The sequence below is a fragment of the Oncorhynchus clarkii genome, chromosome 3 (assembly GCF_045791955.1).
Source record: "Oncorhynchus clarkii lewisi isolate Uvic-CL-2024 chromosome 3, UVic_Ocla_1.0, whole genome shotgun sequence".
Taxonomy (NCBI): Eukaryota; Metazoa; Chordata; class Actinopteri; order Salmoniformes; family Salmonidae; genus Oncorhynchus; species Oncorhynchus clarkii.
Window position 1 is genome coordinate 25,076,176 of NC_092149.1, and position 21,929 is coordinate 25,098,104.

Consider the following 21,929-nt stretch of genomic DNA (forward strand, 5'->3'; position numbering starts at 1 on the left):
TGAATCACGCATGGTTAGCAGCATTGATGAGCCATAGAATGGGTTATTACTCCAGTTTGATTCAGGGCATAGTAGTCATTACCAAAGCATCACAGGCTAATTATTTCACAAGTTTATGCATGCATATAACCTGCACAAATGTTCTATGATAACAATCAGAAATGGTACCGATTAATAGTAAGAAAGGAATTCTGATCATTTTCTGCAACTGTGTAGACTGAATCAAAAATAATAATAGGACAATTGAACTCAGAATTGCTGTAATGGGGACACTGATGTGACATTAACCTTTTTGTATGTCTTTTTTTACACACAGGGCAATGACAAAGAAACTGATTAAAGAAGCTCCAGTTTTTCTGAAAGAAATAGAACTAACCCTCGCATATCTAGCAACTGCACCGCATAGCAACAGAACCTTTCACATAAATACATGACATATTCTCTTTATTTTCATTTAGAGGAACACTGTTCTTAAAATACTGCTACATTTGAAGGAATAATGCATGTTTTAGTCCGCATCTTTAGAAAACTGCAAACATTTTCCTGGACACACTCTTTGAAAGTTTTTATCTGCCTTGAATTAATATCTCAAATAATCTAGAAGAGGAAGAATTTATTATCCATGGGTCACAATAGTTCAAAAAGGTAACTGGCAAATATTAAAGCCTCAATGAAGCACAAGATAATTAAATTACAACTAATAACATATACTTAATGGTACTGTAGACTGGTAACCACATTTTCAAATTCATTTTTTTTTCTCTTAAAGGGATACTTCGGGATTTTGGCAATGAGGCCCTTTATCTACTTCCCCAGGGTCAGATGAACTCATGGACACCCTTCTTATATGTTTCTGATTGCGGTTTGAAGGAAGTTGTTAACTTGTGCTAGCATAATTGCTAACTGGATTTAGCGCAATGACTGGAAGTATATGGGTATTTGCAGCTAGCAGGCCTGGGCAATCCAGTCCTCTGGGTCCTGATTGGTGTCACACTTTTGCCCCAGCTAACACACCTAACTCCAATAATCAACTAATCATGAGCTTCAGTTAAAAATTGAATTAGTTTAAAATCAGGTGTGTTTGCTAGGGATGGGGAAAAGTGTCACACCAATTAGGCCCCCGAGGACTGGAATTGTCCAGACCTGAAGCAGATACCCAGCTAGCAGATACCCATAGACTTCCAGTCATTGTGCTAATGCTATTTAGGATTGGCTCACGAAACTACTTCTAACTTCCTTCATACTGCACGCAGAGGCATAAATAGGGTGTCCACGAGTTCATCGGACTCTGGGTAAGTAGAAAATTGCCAGAATCTTACAGTATCCCTTTAAGGTTTTGGCAACATTCTGCAAACAATTATGTAAATTGACAATTAGAAAAGCAACATGACAAAGCTACAACTTTGTGCAGGAGGGTAGGCTAAGCCACAAAGTTGTGATTTCTCAGATAACAAATCACAAACCAATCAAATCTGAGCTTTGCTGAAAACCTACATTACATACTCAAATAAGTACAGATATAGATAGGTTCAGTGTTTTAAGACTAATAAAAAATATTTTTGCTCATAAATAAGTATATTAAAGAAATTCCTATATCTCAAAAAGATACGTTGTATAGCACTTTCTGCTATTGGTACAGACGATCCTTAAATCGTGACTCGTGTTCCTGCGTCCCATGCTAAATGCCATTGAACTTCCATTGCATTTCACTCTCTGTGTGAGGACATGGTTGACTCTCATCCTAGATACAGATCACATATCAACTATCCTCAAATTGGAGACTATCCTCAATCACAGATTTTCATATTAATGAGATTGAACGGGATCTTAAGCACTTACAAATTCGTAACATATCATACGAATTGTAGGAAATATACATTTATTGTACAGGACGTAACATATCATACAAAATGAATGACATCGTATACAATTGTGCACAATTTTCTGGGACCCATTTTTGGCTCGTGAGCGCTACTTTCAAAACTACTGGCTGAACTTATACAGAACCTTTCTAGTATCACCTTCAGTAATCCAAAACCCCAATATCTGATCATCTGGAACAAGCAGTCACAATCTTGTAACTGTATAGATCAACACAAATTATGTCCTGCACATGAGTACATCGGCAAAAGGCCCCAGGAGGTTTTTGTTAAAGATGCAGCGCACCCACACCAGGTACGTCGTAAAGGGTTTGATGTTTTCAGAGAAGGTATAGTTCTGGTGGGGGAGAATATAAGGCATGTACGTGTTCTCTCCTTGCTCTTGGATCCACACTTCGTACTTCACTTCCCTGACCTTCAGGTACTTCAGGTTCCAGGGGATTTGCCAGGACACAGTCAGCTTGGCCTCGTTGGTGGCCTGGACCGATGTCTGGCACTGGGGCTCTCTGACCCGGCCCGGGTGGACCGTGCTGGCAGGCTTGGCCTTCTTCAGGTTGGGCCTGGTTTTCACGATCGCTCTGAGAGCCTCTAGTAAAGAAGGGATGTCCACTATGGTGTCCTGGTAAATACGATAGAGCCACTCAGGGTTGCGGCAGCACAGGTGTCTGGGTACTTCCTTACTGGTCAGGATGTGATCCTGCTCTTCCTTATCCAGGTGGGCTATACCTCCCTGCTCCCAGGGCCTCTCTGGGTAGGCCACAGAGTTCTCCTCCACCATGTTCCTCCAGGCCACATACTGCAGGTCCATGCCTGGTAGAGAGGCCAGGGTTTTGTAAGGGGTGTACTGCTCTGGGTTGACCGCATAGGGGAAGAGCTCCACAACGACGGCCCCCCGGGGGAGGAAGAGAGAGGAGACCAGCTGGGCCCCGTGCATGCTGACCAATATGGAGGCCCCGCTGATGACCTTGACGATTCTGGGGAAGTTCTGCTCCTCCAGAGACACCGTCACCGCTCTCATCTGGAACTCCTGCACTAACACCAGGATCAGCTCCGCTTCGTTCAGGATGAGTCTGTTGATGGAGCGACTGAACACTACGAAGTACTCATCCTTTTCCTCCGCTGCACTCTCCTCTCCTCCTCTCGTGGTGATATTGAGCTTCTCCATTAGCGATGAGGCAAACTGGCGGATCTCGTTCCCAGAGACCAGGATGTTGGCTTTGGGGCCCTGTGGCTGGACAAAGCCGTACTGGTACCATGTGGTCATCTTGGACAAGCCCACGTAGGACTTTGTGAAGCACATAAGTTTTCCAAAGTTCCTCAGCTGGTCTTTGAGAAGTGGCTGCTTGTTGCTCAGCAGGCGGTAGAGGTCAAAGTGTGCGCCCTCACCCCAGCCCTCCATGAAGACCAGGCGGGCCTCATCATCCAGGTCCGAGTACTGCCGCATGGTGTAGAAGATGGGCAGCAGGTCATCGTGGAACACGTGCATCAGGTTATCCGGATTGAACCGGTTGAGGATGAGGGTGACGTCAGGGACAAACACAGGCTTGGGCATGAACTTGAGGGCAGCTGCGGGCAGCTCCAGGAAGTTGAAGTACTGGGTGTTGTGATCCTCCACAGAGGACAGGTCCAGCAGGGCCGGCTGGAAGCGCCGGGGCCCTAGGTTGGGCAGCATGAAGGAGGAGTTGCTGTGGAAGAAGACAAACTCTTCGGCCTCGGTGCAGTAGCACAGGTAGTCGAAGCGGCAGATGCGGTCAGTGTGCATCTTGCCGGTGCAGACCATGCGGGTGCCATGCTCCTGGAGGGCGAGCAGAGCGGCGTGGTAGTCTATCCGGGCCTGGGACAGCTCCTGGGACTGGCGGGTCAGCTGCAGCTCCTCCTCCAGTACTGCAGCGTGCTCGCTTAGCCTGACGTACTTCCAGAGCAGTGCTGCCACCACCGACACCAGCAGGCCATTCAGAATGGCCGCCACGTTCATCCTGCAGCTCGCCGCACGCATCACAGCTCCACGTCCAATCTGATCTCTGATCTCACATGCATGCTCCGCCTCGCGCTAGCCAGGCGCCGATACACCTGGAGAGGGAGAGGGAGAGAGTGAGAGAGGGGGTGGGGGGAGAGAGAATTTTTTGCATATTACTGATATCATGTTTCCAACTGAACATACTATATTTCAGACTTAGTAAACATAGAAATAATATCAAACAAAGTGTAAGCCTATTATTTTCAGTGCTTGATGAAGGTCTACATACCGGTAGAACAATTACAATTTTAGGGATCAAAGTCCCTTCCCTTGAAAAAGTCTTTGTTTGCGTCCCAAATAAAGGGATACTCCGCGATTTTGGCAATGAAGCCCTTTATCTACTTCCCTAGAGTCAAATGAACTCGTGGATACCATTTTCATGTCTCTGCATGCAGTTGGAAGGTAGTTTCTCACTAGCTTTAGCTCAATTGCTAACTACAGTTAAAGCAATGACTAGAAGTCTATGGGAATAGCTAACAACGCTAGTTAACATTGGCTCGCAATACCTTCCTTCATACTGGACGCAGAGACATACAAATGGTATCCACAAGGTCGTCGGACTCTGAGGAAGTAGATAAAGGGCCTCATTGCCAAAATCTCAAAGTATTCCTTTTAAATGCACTACTTTTGGCCAGGACCCATATGGCTCTGATCAAAAGTAGTGCACTCTATTGGCTAGGGAAAAGGGTGCCATTTGGGACGTATCCTTTGTTTACCTTGGTGGATAAGCACAGGCATTCCTAGAGCCTCAAATCGCATTCCCCTCCTGGTTATGTCTTGATGAATGACATTGTGAGAAAGGGGAAAAGAAAAGTTCCTCTTAAAACTACACTAACCTGCATATTGAGAGAACAAGTGAGTCATGTGGTGAGACAGGCAATCTGCGTCCCAAATGCTATTCCCTATATAGTGCACTGCTTTTGATCACTCCAGGACCCATAGTGCACTACTTTTCACTGCAGCCCTATCTTGGGAATACAGTGCCATTTGGGATGCAGCCACTAATTCAGATCCCAAGCAGCTGCTTCCAGACTATGTGGGAAAGTAGTCATCTAAAAGGTTGACTGCTACAAGAACAAATGTTTCAATAGGCTAGCCTCTGCCTGGAATACTATAAATATCACTTTCCATAATAGCGGCTGAGATTAAAATAATATAATTATTCCAGTATAAAAAAGTTGAGTAAATAACATACAGGTTTGAGACTTAAACAATTCATTTAAAATATGCTTTATATCACCATGATAATTTAGCAATACTCAAAAAGAAGAGTCAAGAGAGTTAGCGTAGTCATTGGCATCTATAATATTCATCAGAATCTACGGACTATCTCCCTAACCTTCAACTTTGGGCTGTAGACACTAAATACACTCCCTTCCTCTCTCTGGAGCCAGACGGTCTGCAGTAGGCTTTTTCGGTATACTGTATATGCCGTATTCCAGAGTATTTGGTAATAGCCACGGGATGGTTTTTCAATACCAAAGTAAATACCTGCAGTCAACTTGCGCAGTAGGTTAGGAAATAAAGCAGATCACGTTCTTCATTTCACCTGTCACATTATTATTCATTATGAAGTGTAAGCCTACCGGTAGTCCCCAGTCACGCTTGTTTACAAGCACACAACAACAAGACATCGAAGCTTTGTGAGTCACATTGTTGTGTAGCATGCGCCAGGTGATCTAGTTAAAGTATGGAATTCACAACTAAATGTTTGCCAGCTAAATATCTTATAACTATTAAAGGAAAACCCCCACCCAAAAACTATATTTTGGTATTTGTTTCATTAGTCCATTGTTGACATAGTCCCAAGTTTTCAAGATGTAACTTTCAAAATACAGAGATCTGGCCCGTATGATGAATTTTGCATCATGTGATGCTGCGTTTTGCAGAGCTAAATGCTCTGAAGATGTGAATTTGGTTTGCTGATTTAGTACCTAGTTATCTATGAAAATGGAAGTATCAATGAACATGATTGTGGGAAATTAATGAATGCTCAGTTTGTCTGGCGCTGGAGTACCACGTACCGCTAGTAGGATTTTAGACACAGACTTAAGTGCTAGCCATCTAGTCTATGTTTTATAAATGTGCAATGAGTATAAAACATGATTCTGGTTAAATTTATAACAAAAATGGATTTTCATATGAAGCTTTGAAAGCCAGATCAGTGATTATTGCAAAAAAAGCAGGTTAAACTATTTTGATAAAATAATTAAATCATTAGTGGGTCAAAGGCTTATATTTATAATCCCTGAATTCATTAGATTATTCCTGTTTCAAATCCAGTGAATTGACCTTATTTGTGCAACAAAGCTTATTCAGAGAAAAAGTTTCAAAAATCAAGATAAATCACCCATAAACTTGAAAACAATCTAGATATGGTTTTTAGGCCTACCTTGCTGTCTAATATTAGTTTTGTGTGTGCAGCAAACTGTGAGCAGAATTTTTGTTACTTTTATAAAATTTAAGAGCTGTGATATCTGTCCTGCAAACAGTTTATCAGAGACTGTAAAAATGTTTGCATGTGCTCGTTTTCATTTAACTAGCAATCACTATGGTATTTTCCATGTACTTGTTAGCATTGCTAACCTTGGTATTACAGAGGCTCAGTGGGGTTTGAAAATAGTGCCCCTTGTGTGCGGCGCCGGTATTACCGAATATCCCAGGATGGCACAAGGTCGGTTTGAAGGTAGGACAATCTGGATACCACCCAAGTCTATTTTGCAGCCAAGCCCATCTATCCTTCAATCCCATGTTGAGTAAAATAATTCCAGGTTAACCCTGCCTCAATGTCTCTAATGCTTTGAGCAGCAGACATGGAGCACAAGATTCATAGAGCAGATATCATGGAAACATAATGAATGGGCATTGCCACTTCTAACACACATTTGGACAGACACACATGCACCTCTGATTTCTTAAAATTTTCCTCTGTAAAATCACTCTATCCTAAAAACTCCTGGAGAATCCTCCTTCGCCACTAGCATCCCCAGAGAGCAGCCATCCCCCCATGGTCTTCCTGTCTCTCTCTCTCTTCTCTCCAGACTGAGCTCATAAAGAACTCCAGTATCTCTGGCCTGACTCAGTCTCAGTCCCAAATGGCACCCTATTTCCTATTTAGTGCAATACTTTTGACCAGGGCCCATTGGACACAGCCAGCCTTACACTCTCCTAAGCCCCGGACTCTCTCTCCTCTAGCAGCCAGCCAACCCAAGGGCCCTGGAGGAAGAAGCCAGACTGAACAAAGACATGATGGCTCCATCTCTCCCTCCCTGCACTCTCTTTCACTCTCTCTTGCTGCTCTCATTCTCTTTCCATATCTGCTCTCATATGCTGCAATAGAGGCAGGCAAAAAAAAAGTCCTAAGGCTATTTTGACATCCAAATACATAGGCTACAATATGTCAGTGGTAGTAGTAGGCTCAGTATTTGTGGTAATACCCTGCAGTTGTAGCTAAGTTATAGGAAAAAGATCAGTCACCCAAGAGCTTTTTAACTTTTTGTTCATTATGATTTGAGATTTAGTTAAGCAAAAGAGCATGATACTAATTCAGGTGGGAAAAGTCTTATTGTATCTATAGATGGAGATAAGGGCTTCCATCTATAGATACAATATGATAGCAATGCAGATGTACTGGTACTCAGAATACTCATATGTGAACTGCACTACATTTGAAGATAAACTGAGTGACACCCATCGTTCTTTTGGGGCCTCCTTTTTTCTTCTCTCCCCCAAATATTTGACTTGGATCGCCATTTTTTTGCTGCTTAAATGTCACAGCATGAAGACCTAAAGCAGCATTGCCCTCCAATCCATGAGGACAAGGGCAATGGTGCCAGTGGTGAGCGTTAATCCTCCTCAATGCACACAGGCGGCCCACAGGGATGCGTGCAGGGCCCACTGCAATTCCACTGTGCCAAGTACTGAAGGTTTTTCCAAACGTCAGCCTGCCTCTGTGATAAATTAGCAGGCAATTCCATGGCATCATCTTCAGCTAACACTGCACTGACCCACTGAGGTTTCGGCTGGAGATCAAACGTTTTTGTGAGCGAAAATGTGGATCCAAACTCCACCGCTCCACTCCCCAGTGTTCTCCCTAAAGAGGCACCCCATGATGCTTTCCATATTAAATATCCTGTTGTGTAATATTTTATTCCAATTCTGAATTATACAGATGTATAGAAAAGGATGGTAGGATCTATTGGGACATGCTAGCACTCAGGAAAAACAGAACACTCAATTTAAGAAGTGGATTATTAATGATTACATAGCGTAATGGAAAGTCTCGCACAGTTTGACAATAAATCTGGACTTTCTAAAAAAAAGACTCTGGCACCGTAACCAGCACGCAGAAATGACAGGACAAGTAAAAAAAAAAAAATGCTTAGCCATCCTGTTACTAGGAACACAGAACTAGAAAGATATTCTAGATAAGATTTGTTGCACAACCGTTCACTGTCATAACCATTCAGGCACAATGACTTCAATTAGCCTACATTTTGGTGCTCCAGATAATATTGCGGTACACACACTACTAAGAGACGGCCTTGAAGTCCATCATATGTAGCGAAATACATTTTCTATCTAGTGTTTTTTGTGAAAATCAGACAAAGTAGGCTACAATGAGGGAAAAAAGTATTTGACCCCGTGCTGATTTTGTACGTTTGCCCACTGACAAAATGATCAGTCTATAATTTTAAATGGTAGGTTTATTTGAACAGTGAGAGACAGAATAACAACAAAAAAATCCAGAAAGACGCATGTCAAAAATGTTTGATTTGCATTTTAATGAGGGAAATAAGTATTTGACCCCTCTGCAAAACATGATTTAGTACTTGGTGGCAAAACCCTTGTTGGCAATCAGAGGTCAGACGTTTCTTGTAGTTGGCCACCAGGTTTGCACACATCTCAGGATGGATTATGTCCCACTCCTCTTTGCAGATCTTCTCCAAGTCATTTAAGGTTTCGAGGCTGATGTTTGGCAACTTGAACATTCAGCTCCCTCCACAGATTTTCTATGGGATTAAGGTCTGGAGACTGGTTAGGCCACTCCAGGACCTTAATGTGCTTCTTCTTGAGCCACTCCTTTGTTGCCTTGGCCGTGTGTTTTGGGTCATTGTCATGCTGGAATACCCATCCACGACCCATTTTCAATGCCCTGGCTGAGGGAAGGAGGTTCTCACCCAAGATTTGACGGTACATGGCCCCATCCATCGTCCATTTGATGCGGTGAAGTTGTCCTGTCCACTTAGCAGAAAAACACCCCCAAAGCATAATGTTTCCACCTCCATGTTTGACGATGGGGATGGTGTTCTTGGGGTCATAGGCAGCATTCCTCCTCCTCCAAACACGGCGAGTTGAGTTGATGCCAAAGAGCTCCATTTTGGTCTCATCAGACCAAAACACTTTCACCCAGTTGTCCTCTGAATCATTCAGATGTTCATTGGCAAACTTCAGATGGACATGTATATGTGCTTTCTTGAGCAGGGGGACCTCGCGGGCACTGCAGGATTTCAATCCTTCACGGCGTAGTGTGTTACTAATTGTTTTCTTGGTGACTATGGTTCCAGCTGCCTTGAGATCATTGGCAAGATCCTGCCGTTTAGTTCTGGGCTGATTCCTCACCGTTCTCATGATCATTGCAACTCCACAGAGTTGAGATCTTGCATGGAGCCCCAGGCAGAGGGAGATTGATCGTTCTTTTGTGTTTCTTCCATTTGCGAATAATCGCACCAACTGTTGTCACCTTCTCACCAAGCTGCTTTGCAATGGTCTTATAGCCCATTCCAGCCTTGTGTAGGTCTACAATCTTGTCCCTGACATCCTTGGAGAGCTCTTTGGTCTTGGCCATGGTGGAGAGTTTGGAATCTGATTGATCGATTGCTTCTGTGGACAGGTGTCTTTTATACAGGTTGGGTGATTTTATGTGAAAAATTATTTTATTAATATCACTAGCTGCAACAGAATACCACCATGGCAGGGTTTCCGTTAGGAGAATATGGCACCTGACATTTTGACCGGCTGCATTTAAAATCAGGGCGTCCACCCATAATGCTGAGAATGACAGATCACATTTAGATTATGGTAATTCATATTAACAGAACATGCAAGTCGAGGAAGCAGCGATGTGCAGTCCTTCTTACCTAATTCTGTTGCGCACTTTGAAGATGTTAGAATAACTGTTCAGGGCTTATATAAATACGATGCATGCCAGTTTCTCTTGGCAAAGAGAGATTGACTGCATCACTTATTTTTATAAGAAACATTGTGTTGAAAATCCCAAAATGTTTGCATAGTCAACTTACACAACGCTCTGACACACACACTTATCCCACCAGACATGCCACCAGGGGTCTTTTCACAGTCCCAAAATCCAGACCAAATTCAAGAAAGCGTACAGAATGACTCTAACCTAAGTCTATGTAAACTTCCGACTTCAACAGTATATAGGTTTTCAAAATGCAGTCGTGGTGGGTGATACGCTGATGGAGCCTGTTTCCTCCAGCATCTTCACAAGTTCCTTTGCTGTTGTTCTGGGATTTGCACTTTCCGCATACCAAAGTACGTTCATCTCTAGGAGACAGAACGCGCCTCCTTCCTGAGCAGTATGACGGCTGCGTGGTCCCATGGTGTTTATACTTGTGTACTATTGTTTGTACAGATAAATGTGGTACCTTCAGGCATTTGGAAATTGCTCCCAAGGATGAACCAGACTTGTGGAGGTCTACAAAAAAAAAATCTGAGGTCTTGGCTGACTTCTTTTGATTTTCCCATGATGTCAAGCAAAGAGGCACTGAGTTTGAAGGTAGGCCTTGAAATACATCCACAGGTACACCTCCAATTGACTCAAATTATGTCAATTAGCCTATCAGAAGCTTCTAAAGCCATGACATAATTTTCTGGAATTTTTCAAGCTGTTTAAAGGCACAGTCAACTTAGTGTATGTACATTTCTGACCGTCCTGCCAAAACTATAGTTTGATAACAAGAAATTTGTGGCGTGGTTGAAAAACTAGTTTTAATGACTCCAACCTAAGTGTATGTAAACCTCCGACTTCAAAATGTGTGTGTGTGTGTATATATATATACACACACACACACACACACACACATACTTTATTTGTTATAATACCATCTTTGAGAACTAACAAAAAAAAAGCTATACAGTCAAGGAGAAGAGAAACTGGGCATTCTGGGCACATGCCCATTGATTTTTTGCAGAGGAACACAGCATTAGCCATTGCAAAATGCATATAAATGCAGGAAATTAGCTTTAAAACTGCAAAATTGTCTCAGCTCCATGCAAAACTGTGTAGAATTTCTGGAAATTAGCTTCAAAACCTCAATGTTCTGAGCTCAATGGAAAAATGTGTAGATTTGCAGAAAATGTGCTTTATAACAGCAAAAATCTATGCCGCCAATAGACTGTTAGTTTATATTTCCTCTCCCAATGAACTTTGTGGATGTCAAAACAATAACTGTCTACAAAAATCTCTTCACTTTAAAATGTTGATTACTTCTACTTGCCATTGTCATTCACCTGATAAGACATGATTACATTTTTTTCTGCTAACATATGATGAAGGTCCCTGGTTTGCCTGGCTGGGGGTCTCTGGGCAAGAAAAGTTTGAAAATCCCTGGACTAAATCATTTTAAAACATTTTTATAATATGTATACTATAGAACTACATGTCTACTGAACTAATTATTAGGCCTAAATAGACATTGACAGCCTGGGTTGTTTGAAAACTGATGTCCTTACATAGCTTAACTTCTGTTGCTGCGGGGAATAACACACTCTGAATGAAGAGTAAACAGAGCGCTTTTTGCTTGACATTTTCTGTGTGAGGAAGTAAATGTTACATTAACAGTAAAATTATCCAATTGCAGAAAGGTCAGCATAGTTCCAATCATAATCATATGCATGCATGAACTCGGGCTACAACTGGGAATGCTTCACATTTAAATGATATTTCTGTCTGGCTTAATGTTACCGCTCCAGCTCCACTTCATCAGTATTCAGTCTCCCTAGAGCTCCCACCCACCCACCACGCTTCTCAGTCAACCAACTCACCCACATCTGCTTTCCCCTAATAGTCCCAAAATCTTTGTTATACTGAATGCTGCTTATAAATAATGAAACAGGCATTAAGAAAAGTAAATATTCCCTTAGAAGGCAGCAGGCAGGCGATACAGTAAGTAAATATGCCGTGCGTAGAAAAACTGTTAAACCAGCCAGACTGGACAACACATTTCTAGCCTGAGGTTTCACCTGACTTCTCTCTATGCTTTTACAATACAAATGGCTTTCTACTTTTGTCTCTCTGAGAAGACAAAAAGCACAAAGCCTGGAGTAGTTCTGTCTTTATAGATGTCCCTGGGTGACCTAGTAATCCCAAGGCTCTTTCTTAATTGTCCTGATTCCTCAGATCCTCTCTCTTTGCCTCCTCAAAATGTACAGAAGATCCGAGGTTCCTTTGTCTAATCTTCTTCTCCAATGCATGTCGGGGAGGCAAAGAGAGAGGACGTGAGGAATCAAGGAAAGACAATTGAAAAAATAGCCCTTGTTTCAGGGAAGCTGAAAAGGTCTTTGAAATAGTAAAGACAATTCAGCATCTGGGCAATTCCACAGTAGAGCTCAGTAGAGTAGAGTACAGCACAGCAGAGAGCATTCGAGTACAGCAAAGTACAGTAGTCAAGTAGAGTACCGTAAAGTACAGTACTATAGTGTACCTAACTCTAGTGTGCCCACTAGAGTATAGTTCAGTATTCTTTACTTTGTTGTAGCCAATTCAACTGCAGAAATTCCGTTAGCGATTTTTTTTAAATATTCCGTTACCAATCAAGTTATAATCACAATAATTCATAAACCAAATTGATATCAGTAAAAAAAAAACACTGACTACTTAATAGATCTACCTTTATTTGTTACTTGTGAACTTCCATTATCCTCCCCTCCTAATGAGGGAGAGAAATTAGAAAATATCTTAAACATGTGGGTTTTTGATAACAGAATTTCAAGAAACAAGGCAATTTTTCTGAAACTTAAAGGCAGAAAAATGTATCCAAAACTAAATATAAAGTGTTGATATTTGTTGGCAAGGGGTGTTTCCTTCAATATGAGTGCCTTGCGAAAGTATTCGGCCCCCTTGAAATTTGCGACCTTTTGCCACATTTCAGGCTTCAAACATAAAGATATAAAACTGTATTTTTTTGTGAAGAATAAACAACAAGTGGGACACAATCATGAAGTGGAACGACATTTATTGGATATTTGGAACTTTTTTAACAAATCAAAAACTGAAAAATTGGGCGTGCAAAATTATTCAGCCCCCTTAAGTTAATACTTTGTAGCGCCACCTTTTGCTGTGATTACATCTGTAAGTCGCTTGGGGTATGTCTCTATCAGTTTTGCACATCGAGAGACTGACATTCTTTCCCATTCCTCCTTGCAAAACAGCTCGAGCTCAGTGAGGTTGGATGGAGAGCATTTGTGAACAGCAGTTTTCAGTTCTTTCCACAGATTCTCGATTGGATTCAGGTCTGGACTTTGACTTGGCCATTCTAACACCTGGATATGTTTATTTTTGAACCATTCCATTGTAGATTTTGCTTTATGTTTTGGATCATTGTCTTGTTGGAAGACAAATCTCCGTCCCAGTCTCAGGTCTTTTGCAGAATCCATCAGGTTTTCTTCCAGAATGGTCCTGTATTTGGCTCCAACCATCTTCCCATCAATTTTAACCATCTTCCCTGTCCCTGCTGAAGAAAAGCAGGCCCAAACCATGATGCTGCCACCACCATGTTTGACAGTGGGGATGGTGTGTTCAGGGTGATGAGCTGTGTTGCTTTTACGCCAAACATAACGTTTTGCATTGTTGCCAAAAAGTTCAATTTTGGTTTCATCTGACCAGAGCACCTTCTTCCACATGTTTGGTGTGTCTCCCAGGTGGCTTGTGGCAAACTTTAAACAACACTTTTTATGGATATCTTTAAGAAATGGCTTTCTTCTTGCCACTCTTCCATAAAGGCCAGATTTGTGCAATATACGACTGATTGTTGTCCTATGGACAGTCTCCCACCTCAGCTGTAGAACTCTGCAGTTCATCCAGAGTGATCATGGGCCTCTTGGCTGCATCTCTGATCAGTCTTCTTATATGAGCTGAAAGTTTAGAGGGACGGCCAGGTTTTGGTAGATTTGCAGTGGTCTGATACTCCTTCCATTTCAATATTATCGCTTGCACAGTGCTCCTTGGGATGTTTAAAGCTTGGGAAATCTTTTTGTATCCAAATCCGGCTTTAACCTTATTCACAACAGTATCTCGGACCTGCCTGGGGTGTTCCTTGTTCTTCATGATGCTCTCTGCGCTTTTAACGGACCTCTGAGACTATCACAGTGCAGGTGCATTTATACGGAGACTTGATTACACACAGGTGGATTGTATTTATCATCATTAGTCATTTAGGTCAACATTGGATCATTCAGAGATCCTCACTGAACTTCTGGAGAGAGTTTGCTGCACTGAAAGTAAAGGGGCTGAATAATTAAAGGGGGCTGAATAATTAAAAGGGGCACGCCCAATTTTTCAGTTTTTGATTTGTTAAAAAAGTTTGAAATATCCAATAAATGTTGTTCAACTTCATGATTGTGTCCCACTTGTTGTTGATTCTTCATAAAAAAATAGTTTTATATCTTTATGTTTGAAGCCTGAAATGTGGCAAAAGGTCGCAAAGTTCAAGGGGGCCGAATACTTTCGCAAGGCACTGTATATCTAATACCCTTAGACTATTTCTGGTAGAGGTTTTCCAAAAAAATACCCCTTTTCCATCTTTGCTTACTCCTACATTTTAAGATGGAAAATTGTAAAAAAAATAAATAAAAAAAAGTATATATCCCTTAATTAATAAAAAGAGATTTGCCATACTCCTTTGAACTTCACATGGGTTCTTTTAGATGGAAATTACCATATCCTTTTTACATAGTCATTAATCTCTCATCTATACATGATCAAACCTCTGACATTTGTAGTGATGGGAGCAGGAGACAGTAGTGTTTCCAAACTGCTCCTATATGGGTTTGGTTACAAAAGGGTGAGCAGTAGCAGCAGTAACCAAGGAGAATGTTGTTAAGCCTCTCTCTGATGACATCACAGCAGTAGCGACTGAGCTGAGGCTGAGCGTGCCAGGTCTCTCTATCAGGACTTGGCTGACAGGCCTTGCACAGCTCCCTAGTGTTTTGTATTGCCGTTTGCCTTGGAGATGATAAGCACCCTGATGATGGGGATGGGAGAAGCAGCAGCCTGGAGATTCTAATGCATTTTAATAAGGCTCCCGCTCCACGATAGGTAAACAGCGCTGTTAGTATCTTACTCTGGCATTTCTACCCACTGCCTGTCGCTGGCTTGTCCCTTCAGGATCACCTTGGAGATTCCCTCCCTGCTCTGCATCCTCATCCTTTTGAAGGACAACTTGCTCACCTCTCCGTTCTCACAAAGAACCACTTAATAGACCGCTCTTCTCAGCTAGTTTATTGCCTGTGTCCTCCAGGCTCATTTGAGGCGTCCCCGTTTGTCATTTTATTCCTGGCCCAATTGTGGCATGTCAGGTTGGATCAAGCCTCCTAGCGCTCATGTTAGCTAGAGCTACAGACCAACGCACAACATTAGCAGCTGTACCATACTCTCCCTCTCTTTCGCTCTGCTGGGGACACACTGTCAGCCTGCCACTGTCACAAAAACCCAGATGCAGTTAAAGCCACCATAGCCTGTAAGGTTTCCAATCATTTAAAATGCACCCCTTGAATTCTAAAAGAAAATCACTTATAAACCCCTTAATAGCCTAGATTATTTTCCTTAAAGTTGACAGTACTTGGTTTGTTTCCAGTCATTGTTGCCCCAGGGGGGCCCATGAGAAATGCTGGCTGATGCATCCATTCTGCAGGTTCAGGAGAAATGGACAGAACATCCTCTGGAAACATTGCAGCATAGCACATTATAATTCAGCCACATGACAGACTCCTAAAAGGCCAGAAAATGAAATGCAATACTATGACATAGAAAAATAGAATAGGTATCTCATATATAGGCCTAAAAGGAAGTGTGCATTACACAGATATCCTAAAAAGCAGAAACTGTGTATTGTCAATAATACACCAACGAATTAGGCTACTTTCCTAATATTCAGATACACACTTCTCTCATCAACTCCCCCAGACTTCCACTTCATCTACCTCAACTACAGGCTGCCAGCTGAGCTCCCATTCACTATAGATTACCTTCCTAACAGAAGTACCGAGGCCATGAAAATTAGGCATTCATATTTAGGACAGGTTGCTGTTTTCATGATATGTAGGCTATAGCAGCACCCACTCACCTGAGACCAAGAGCAACAGGTGAGAGAGGTCCATATTGCAGAAGTCATGATGGCCTACTTTAAAAAATGAATCATTCATAGTTCATTCATTTTCTACTTTGCACATTCTTTCATTGCAAAACTACCATTCCAGTGTTTTACTTGCTATATTGCATTTACTTTGCCACCATGGCCTTTTTTGCCTTTACCTCCCTTCTCACCTCATTTGTTCACATCGTATATAGACTTGTTTATACTGTATTATTGACTGTTTGTTTTACTCCATGTGTAACTCTGTGTCGTTGTATGTGTCGAACTGCTTTGCTTTATCTTGGCCAGGTCGCAGTTGTAAATGAGAACTTGTTCTCAACTTGCCTACCTGGTTAAATAAAGGTGAAATAAATAAATTAAATAAAAATAGTGTTGGCTAGGCCTATTTGTGAAACTATTAATTTAATGTGTAATCAAACACGGGATTCAAGTAGGTCTGGACAGGAGTGATGTTTGTAGGATGTAGTCGTTTGTATGTGCTGTATTGTTTATAAGACATCAAATAAAATCTTGTAAAAAATGTATTAAAAAAAGGTCGATTCAAAAACGAAATATGAAAACCTCAAGAATGCTGGTTTTCAACTTTAGTTGGTGGGATTTTCATAAACGTCATCCTCAGTCAACATGGATTTGTCTGTATGCGATTTAGGAAATTCTTGAAAATGTAAGGGATTAATTACTTGGGTTTGTGTTTACCCTGGTGTAGCTAAATCTATTCCAGGATTAATCAATCCCAGACCAGAAAACTGTGTTAGCAGTTACCCTTTTATGTCATCCAGAATTGAGTTGAACACACAGAACCCTCATAATGACAGGACAAACGTGTTTACTTCAGTCTTGTTAAAGCCTAGACAAAACTGTGTTAATGAAGAATCGCGATTGATAACAATGTCAGGGTTCAGATTACCATAGTTATGATTAAACACGTATAGCCTTTGTAGGACTAAGCTTGACTGATATTCATGAAGACTCCATGGGCTGCTTAGAAACAGGTCCTGTTCATATTTGAAGCCATAGAATAATTTGTCCAAGCAAACCGCTAACGTTACATTCTTGCGTTAAAATAATGTGTTATGCCATGAGCAGAATACATTGATACAGTGGCGTCAAGACAATTTGCCAATGACCGCATTGCTTTTGAATTCGAAACTTTGTCTTTAAACTAAGTTTTCAAACATCACATTGAAACCATGACATGCACCGATAAAACGTTTTTTTATTATTCTTACCGGGGAGTTTCGATTAAACTGAAAAGGTATTTTCTTCACTGTAGCTGAAACGTTTTAGCTAAGGCAGCATTACAAGCTCCAGAGCATACTCTCCGCAGAAACGTTCCAGAGGATTGACGTGATAGAACGAACCTCCTTAACGATATGCCTCGATGTAGGTGCAACAGTACGAAATATCAACGCATTCATTCATCAAGTTTAAGTTAAACAGTATTTTTTATGTTAGCTGTCAAAAAGGCGATTTCGATTCTACTTGCTATCCTGTCTCCACCCACTGCAAAGTCAAATCCCACATCCAAAACTCGCGAGATGTTATCGGCGCTTTCTCCACACTCCTTGATGTGACCATAATTACAATGTAAGAGGACATAAAATGTTTAAAATATATATATATAATTCCACATAATGCGAGGTTCAGGAATTTGCACAACGATTTGATTGTATATTTTATGGAGACCAAAGTATGGAAAATGTATAATTTTCTCTAGTATTATGTTTATCTTGCATAGACCACTAGTTACAATTCACTCATGTGCAAACTACTTTGTTTTTCAGGACAAGCTATATACACATATCACAAATTGCATAGAGAATGTTTATATTAGAAAACATTTCAACATACTGCATTGCTCTGCTCTCCTCACAGCTCCATATTTCCTTTGGCATTTCATTAATCACAGTTTGCACCCTGCTGACAGGGGGTTAGGGGACATTACATTTGCATTAATCATGCTCAATCTCTAAATAAAACAGAGTGGCTGCGTTTATACTGACACCCACACCAAAAAAATATAAAATGCAACAATTTCAAAAATGTTACTGAGTTTTACAGTTCATATAAGGAAATCAATTGAATAAAATCAATTGAAATAAATTCATTTGGACCTAATCTATGGATTTCACATGACTGGGAATAAAGATATGCATCTGTTGGTCACAGATACCAGTGTGCCAGTGGCTATCAAAGGTGAGCATTTGCCCACTGAAGTCAGTTACGACGCCAAACTGCAGTCAGGTTAAGACCCTGGTGAGGATGATGACAGTTTGTGTAGAAATTCTTTGGTTCTGCAAACCCACATTTCCATCAGCTGTCCGGGTGGCTGGTCTCAGACGATCCCACAGGTGAAGATGCCGGATGTGGAGGTCCTGGGCTGGCGTGGTTACATGTGGTCTGCGGTTTTGAGGTCGGTTGGACGTACTGACAAGGGGAGTGAAACAAATGCTCAAGTAGGACTGCTTTCCTACTGCCATATACATTGATCTCTGCCAGAAAAAGATCAATGAAAATAAAATGCAGAAACAAAACAAATCTGTAGTGGTGACATGATCAAATACAACGACATCCACAGATTTCACACATTCATCTCATATGTCAACATTGATTGCATTGGTCTCTCAAGCGAGGCCCTTCCCCCTGGGGATAGAGCTCCACACACGCCCCACCCCGGCTCCCAATCCAGGCATTGAAGATATTAATAAAATATCTGTTTGTCATCTGCCCACAGGTGGAACAGTAGGCTACTCTGGTGAATTTAAATGATGTGCTGTCTGTCCATCAAATCTTGTGGCATTGAATGATCATTGAGAAGCAAAATAACAGTTGTATGTTATTTATGGTTAATACACACATTGTTTTGCCCCAATGCAATGTGTAGACAAGGCTGCATGTTAGGCAATGTAGTGCTGCCAGAACACACGTCAGCCAGGCCGAAACATATGACCCTTCATGGAAGGCCCCACCAGCATGATCTGAATTCACAACCCCTGGTTTACAAGACCAGTGCACTAACCATTGAGCCATGACTGAAGCCAGAAAACCCAGGAACTCGCTATAAAAAATTTAACAATAAGTCAAAATGTTTTTCTGGGTGTTTGTGAGAGCTTGCATTGATAATGTTAAATGGTAACATGTTAACCTGATAGAAACTTAATTTCTGTGCTGGTTGTTCTATTGACATGAGACAAACTACTACAACAACATAATTCTTCACAAGGTATGTATACATGAGCAGAATTGAACACAAATCGGGATTGTACTGACCTGGATTAAAAAATATGACCCTTTAGTCAAGGCCCCAGTGAGAATTGAACTCACGACCCCTGGTTTACAAGACCAGTGCTCTAACCACTGAGCTATGGAGCCTTACCTACTCACACCTTGAGACAACAGGTAATTTACATATCACAACAGATCTTGCCAATTCACAGACAGAAGGCCACACCTCATGCCACTCACTCTACCACACTCAGCTGTTAGTGCAGTCTGGCCCAACCAGCTAAACAGACTGTTAGCATATGAAGCAAAGTCAACTACTCTAGGCTTGAGTGTCTGCTGGTTTTCAGTCTTTCCATTACATCATGATCTACATGAGATTTAGACCAGAGAAACATAATACACATTCTTACATGCCAATTGGACCTGTGCAATAAAATGCACTCACCTCATCTGTGGCACTGCCACGACTTGCCACTAGAGAGCAGCAACAGACCATAAAATGCATTGCCATTGACAGAACATCTCCGCATATTATCTATCGTCTGTTGCTGCACTCTAATGGCGAGTACTAGCAGAGCCACAGAGAGTTTATTAGTCACATGAGCAGGGTTGCAGATATAAATGCAGGATACAGTGAATATCTTAAGTTCTTACAGTGCAAGTCAAAGGGAAGTGAATGAAACAATAGCAACATAATTAATAATTAAATATTTACAACTGTAACATGATAAATGTCCATTGGGTGGGGGCAGGTTAAATGTAAGTTGAGATGGGGGGGGGGGGGGGGTCCATAGGGGGAGCGTCAATGTATAAACTTAATCTACACTACAAAAAGCATCTAGACATTATCTCCCATTTCTTTTAGACTAGCATTTAGTTCTCAACAGCAGAGATTTGTATAAACCGGTCTGTCTCTCCGACCTTTCCAATATTGAATTGATTTTTTTATTTATTTAACCAGGTAGGCTAGTGGAGAACAAGTTCTCACCGTCTCCACCGTCCCATATAAAGTGAATGTGTCCGAACGAGACAGACAGCAAATTGAGCTAGTTATCATACAGTAGCAACATGCTAAATATTTTTCAGTCGGCTGGCTAAATCAATACTTTGTTGCAAAAACTAAAATGGATGAGTGGAACATTTCTTTTGATCTTCTGGCGGCATGACTATGGATGATTGGGAAAAACAGATGGCAATACTACCCAGGCACGCAGATTTGGGGGATACTGCAATGAGAGAAAAGCCGCAATGAATAAAAACAGTTAAAAATACAAACTAGGCTGTGCGTTGCTTCGAGGGCTGGCTAACAGAGAAGAAAAAAGTTTACTTAAACTGTCACTAAGGAAGTTTAATTAGTTTCTCCGACAGTTTTATGGAAATTTAGGAAACGGGAAGGGGGAGCAGTACAGCATAAGTAGCTATCTGGCACTACCAGTTTCTAAATGACCCACCCATCGGTCACAGCTGGTGCCTTATGAAGGACACTAAATTTACCACCACGATTCATGCATTTATGGCCAACATCAAACAGCTAATTCAAGGAAAATATCACAAACAGCCACCCTCCCATCACTGATAAGGACATGGCCCAGCTCCAAAACTTCCAAGCTCTGAATCCCAGTACACCAAGGGGTCTGGTCCAGAAAGTGTGGTTTGACCTCCAGTTACATATTGGTCGAATAGGAAAAGAGGGGAACAGACAACTAAAGCCCAACTCATTCCTCGTAAAAAACAGACGAGAACAGTCTAAGGTATGTTGTTCATAGCCTGTTTGTGTTATTTCTAAGTTGCACTCGTAATTAGGCTACTGGAAAACAATATTATAACAACGCATTCTCTCAGATACACCACTCTCGCATATAACGTCCAAGAGAGGATTCATGTTTGAGCAGCCAGGGAACCCACTATGCCCGGTGGCATGACTGGGGAAATATCTATTGAATTGCCTGGAGAATGCCCTTGCATTTGATCTCCACCCAAGGAGAGGAGTGTATCGGGGACTCGATCCGGTACACGTTAGAGCCGATGGGAGTCACAAATGTATTAACTCACGGCCTCCTTGGTGTTGTTTAGTCTGGGTATCAGTGATTTACTGTCTAAATTGGTCTGGGTTTAGTTCAGCTGTCCTGTTGCACTTACCCAACATGACCACTAGAGGGTACTAAACATCCACAGGAGTGCCTGCTTTCTCCACCACACACTGCATGCAGAAAACACAATGTTTTAGGTATGAAAAATAAATCTGCCCCCTCGTGGGAGAAAGTTGGAAACGCTTCCGGGTTATGCATGTCATCCTAATCTTCTCTATCATTCCAAGCACAAATAGTCAATTTTTACAGACTACTACCTATAGGACCAGACTAGCAGTCTCATTGACAGTTCATCTCTGGAAGCACCCTGATACTCACA

General features: G+C 41.7%; 1 protein-coding gene and 1 non-coding gene across 2 annotated transcripts; both read right to left on the reverse strand.

Annotated features, from left to right (window-relative positions):
- Positions 1 to 429: 429 nt before the first annotated feature.
- On the reverse strand, positions 430 to 17,787 carry LOC139391682 (protein O-linked-mannose beta-1,4-N-acetylglucosaminyltransferase 2). The gene is made up of 2 exons (XM_071139125.1): positions 17,525 to 17,787; positions 430 to 3,950 (listed from the first exon to the last, which is right to left on the reverse strand). The coding sequence occupies exon 2, from the start codon at positions 3,874 to 3,876 to the stop codon at positions 2,101 to 2,103; it is 1,776 nt and encodes a 591-aa protein (XP_070995226.1). The 5' UTR covers positions 3,877 to 3,950; positions 17,525 to 17,787; the 3' UTR covers positions 430 to 2,100.
- Positions 17,788 to 19,594: 1,807 nt separating this feature from the next.
- On the reverse strand, positions 19,595 to 19,667 carry trnat-ugu (transfer RNA threonine (anticodon UGU)). The gene has a single exon. It is a non-coding gene; the product is annotated as a tRNA-Thr (tRNA).
- Between the last annotated feature and the right edge of the window lie 2,262 nt (positions 19,668 to 21,929).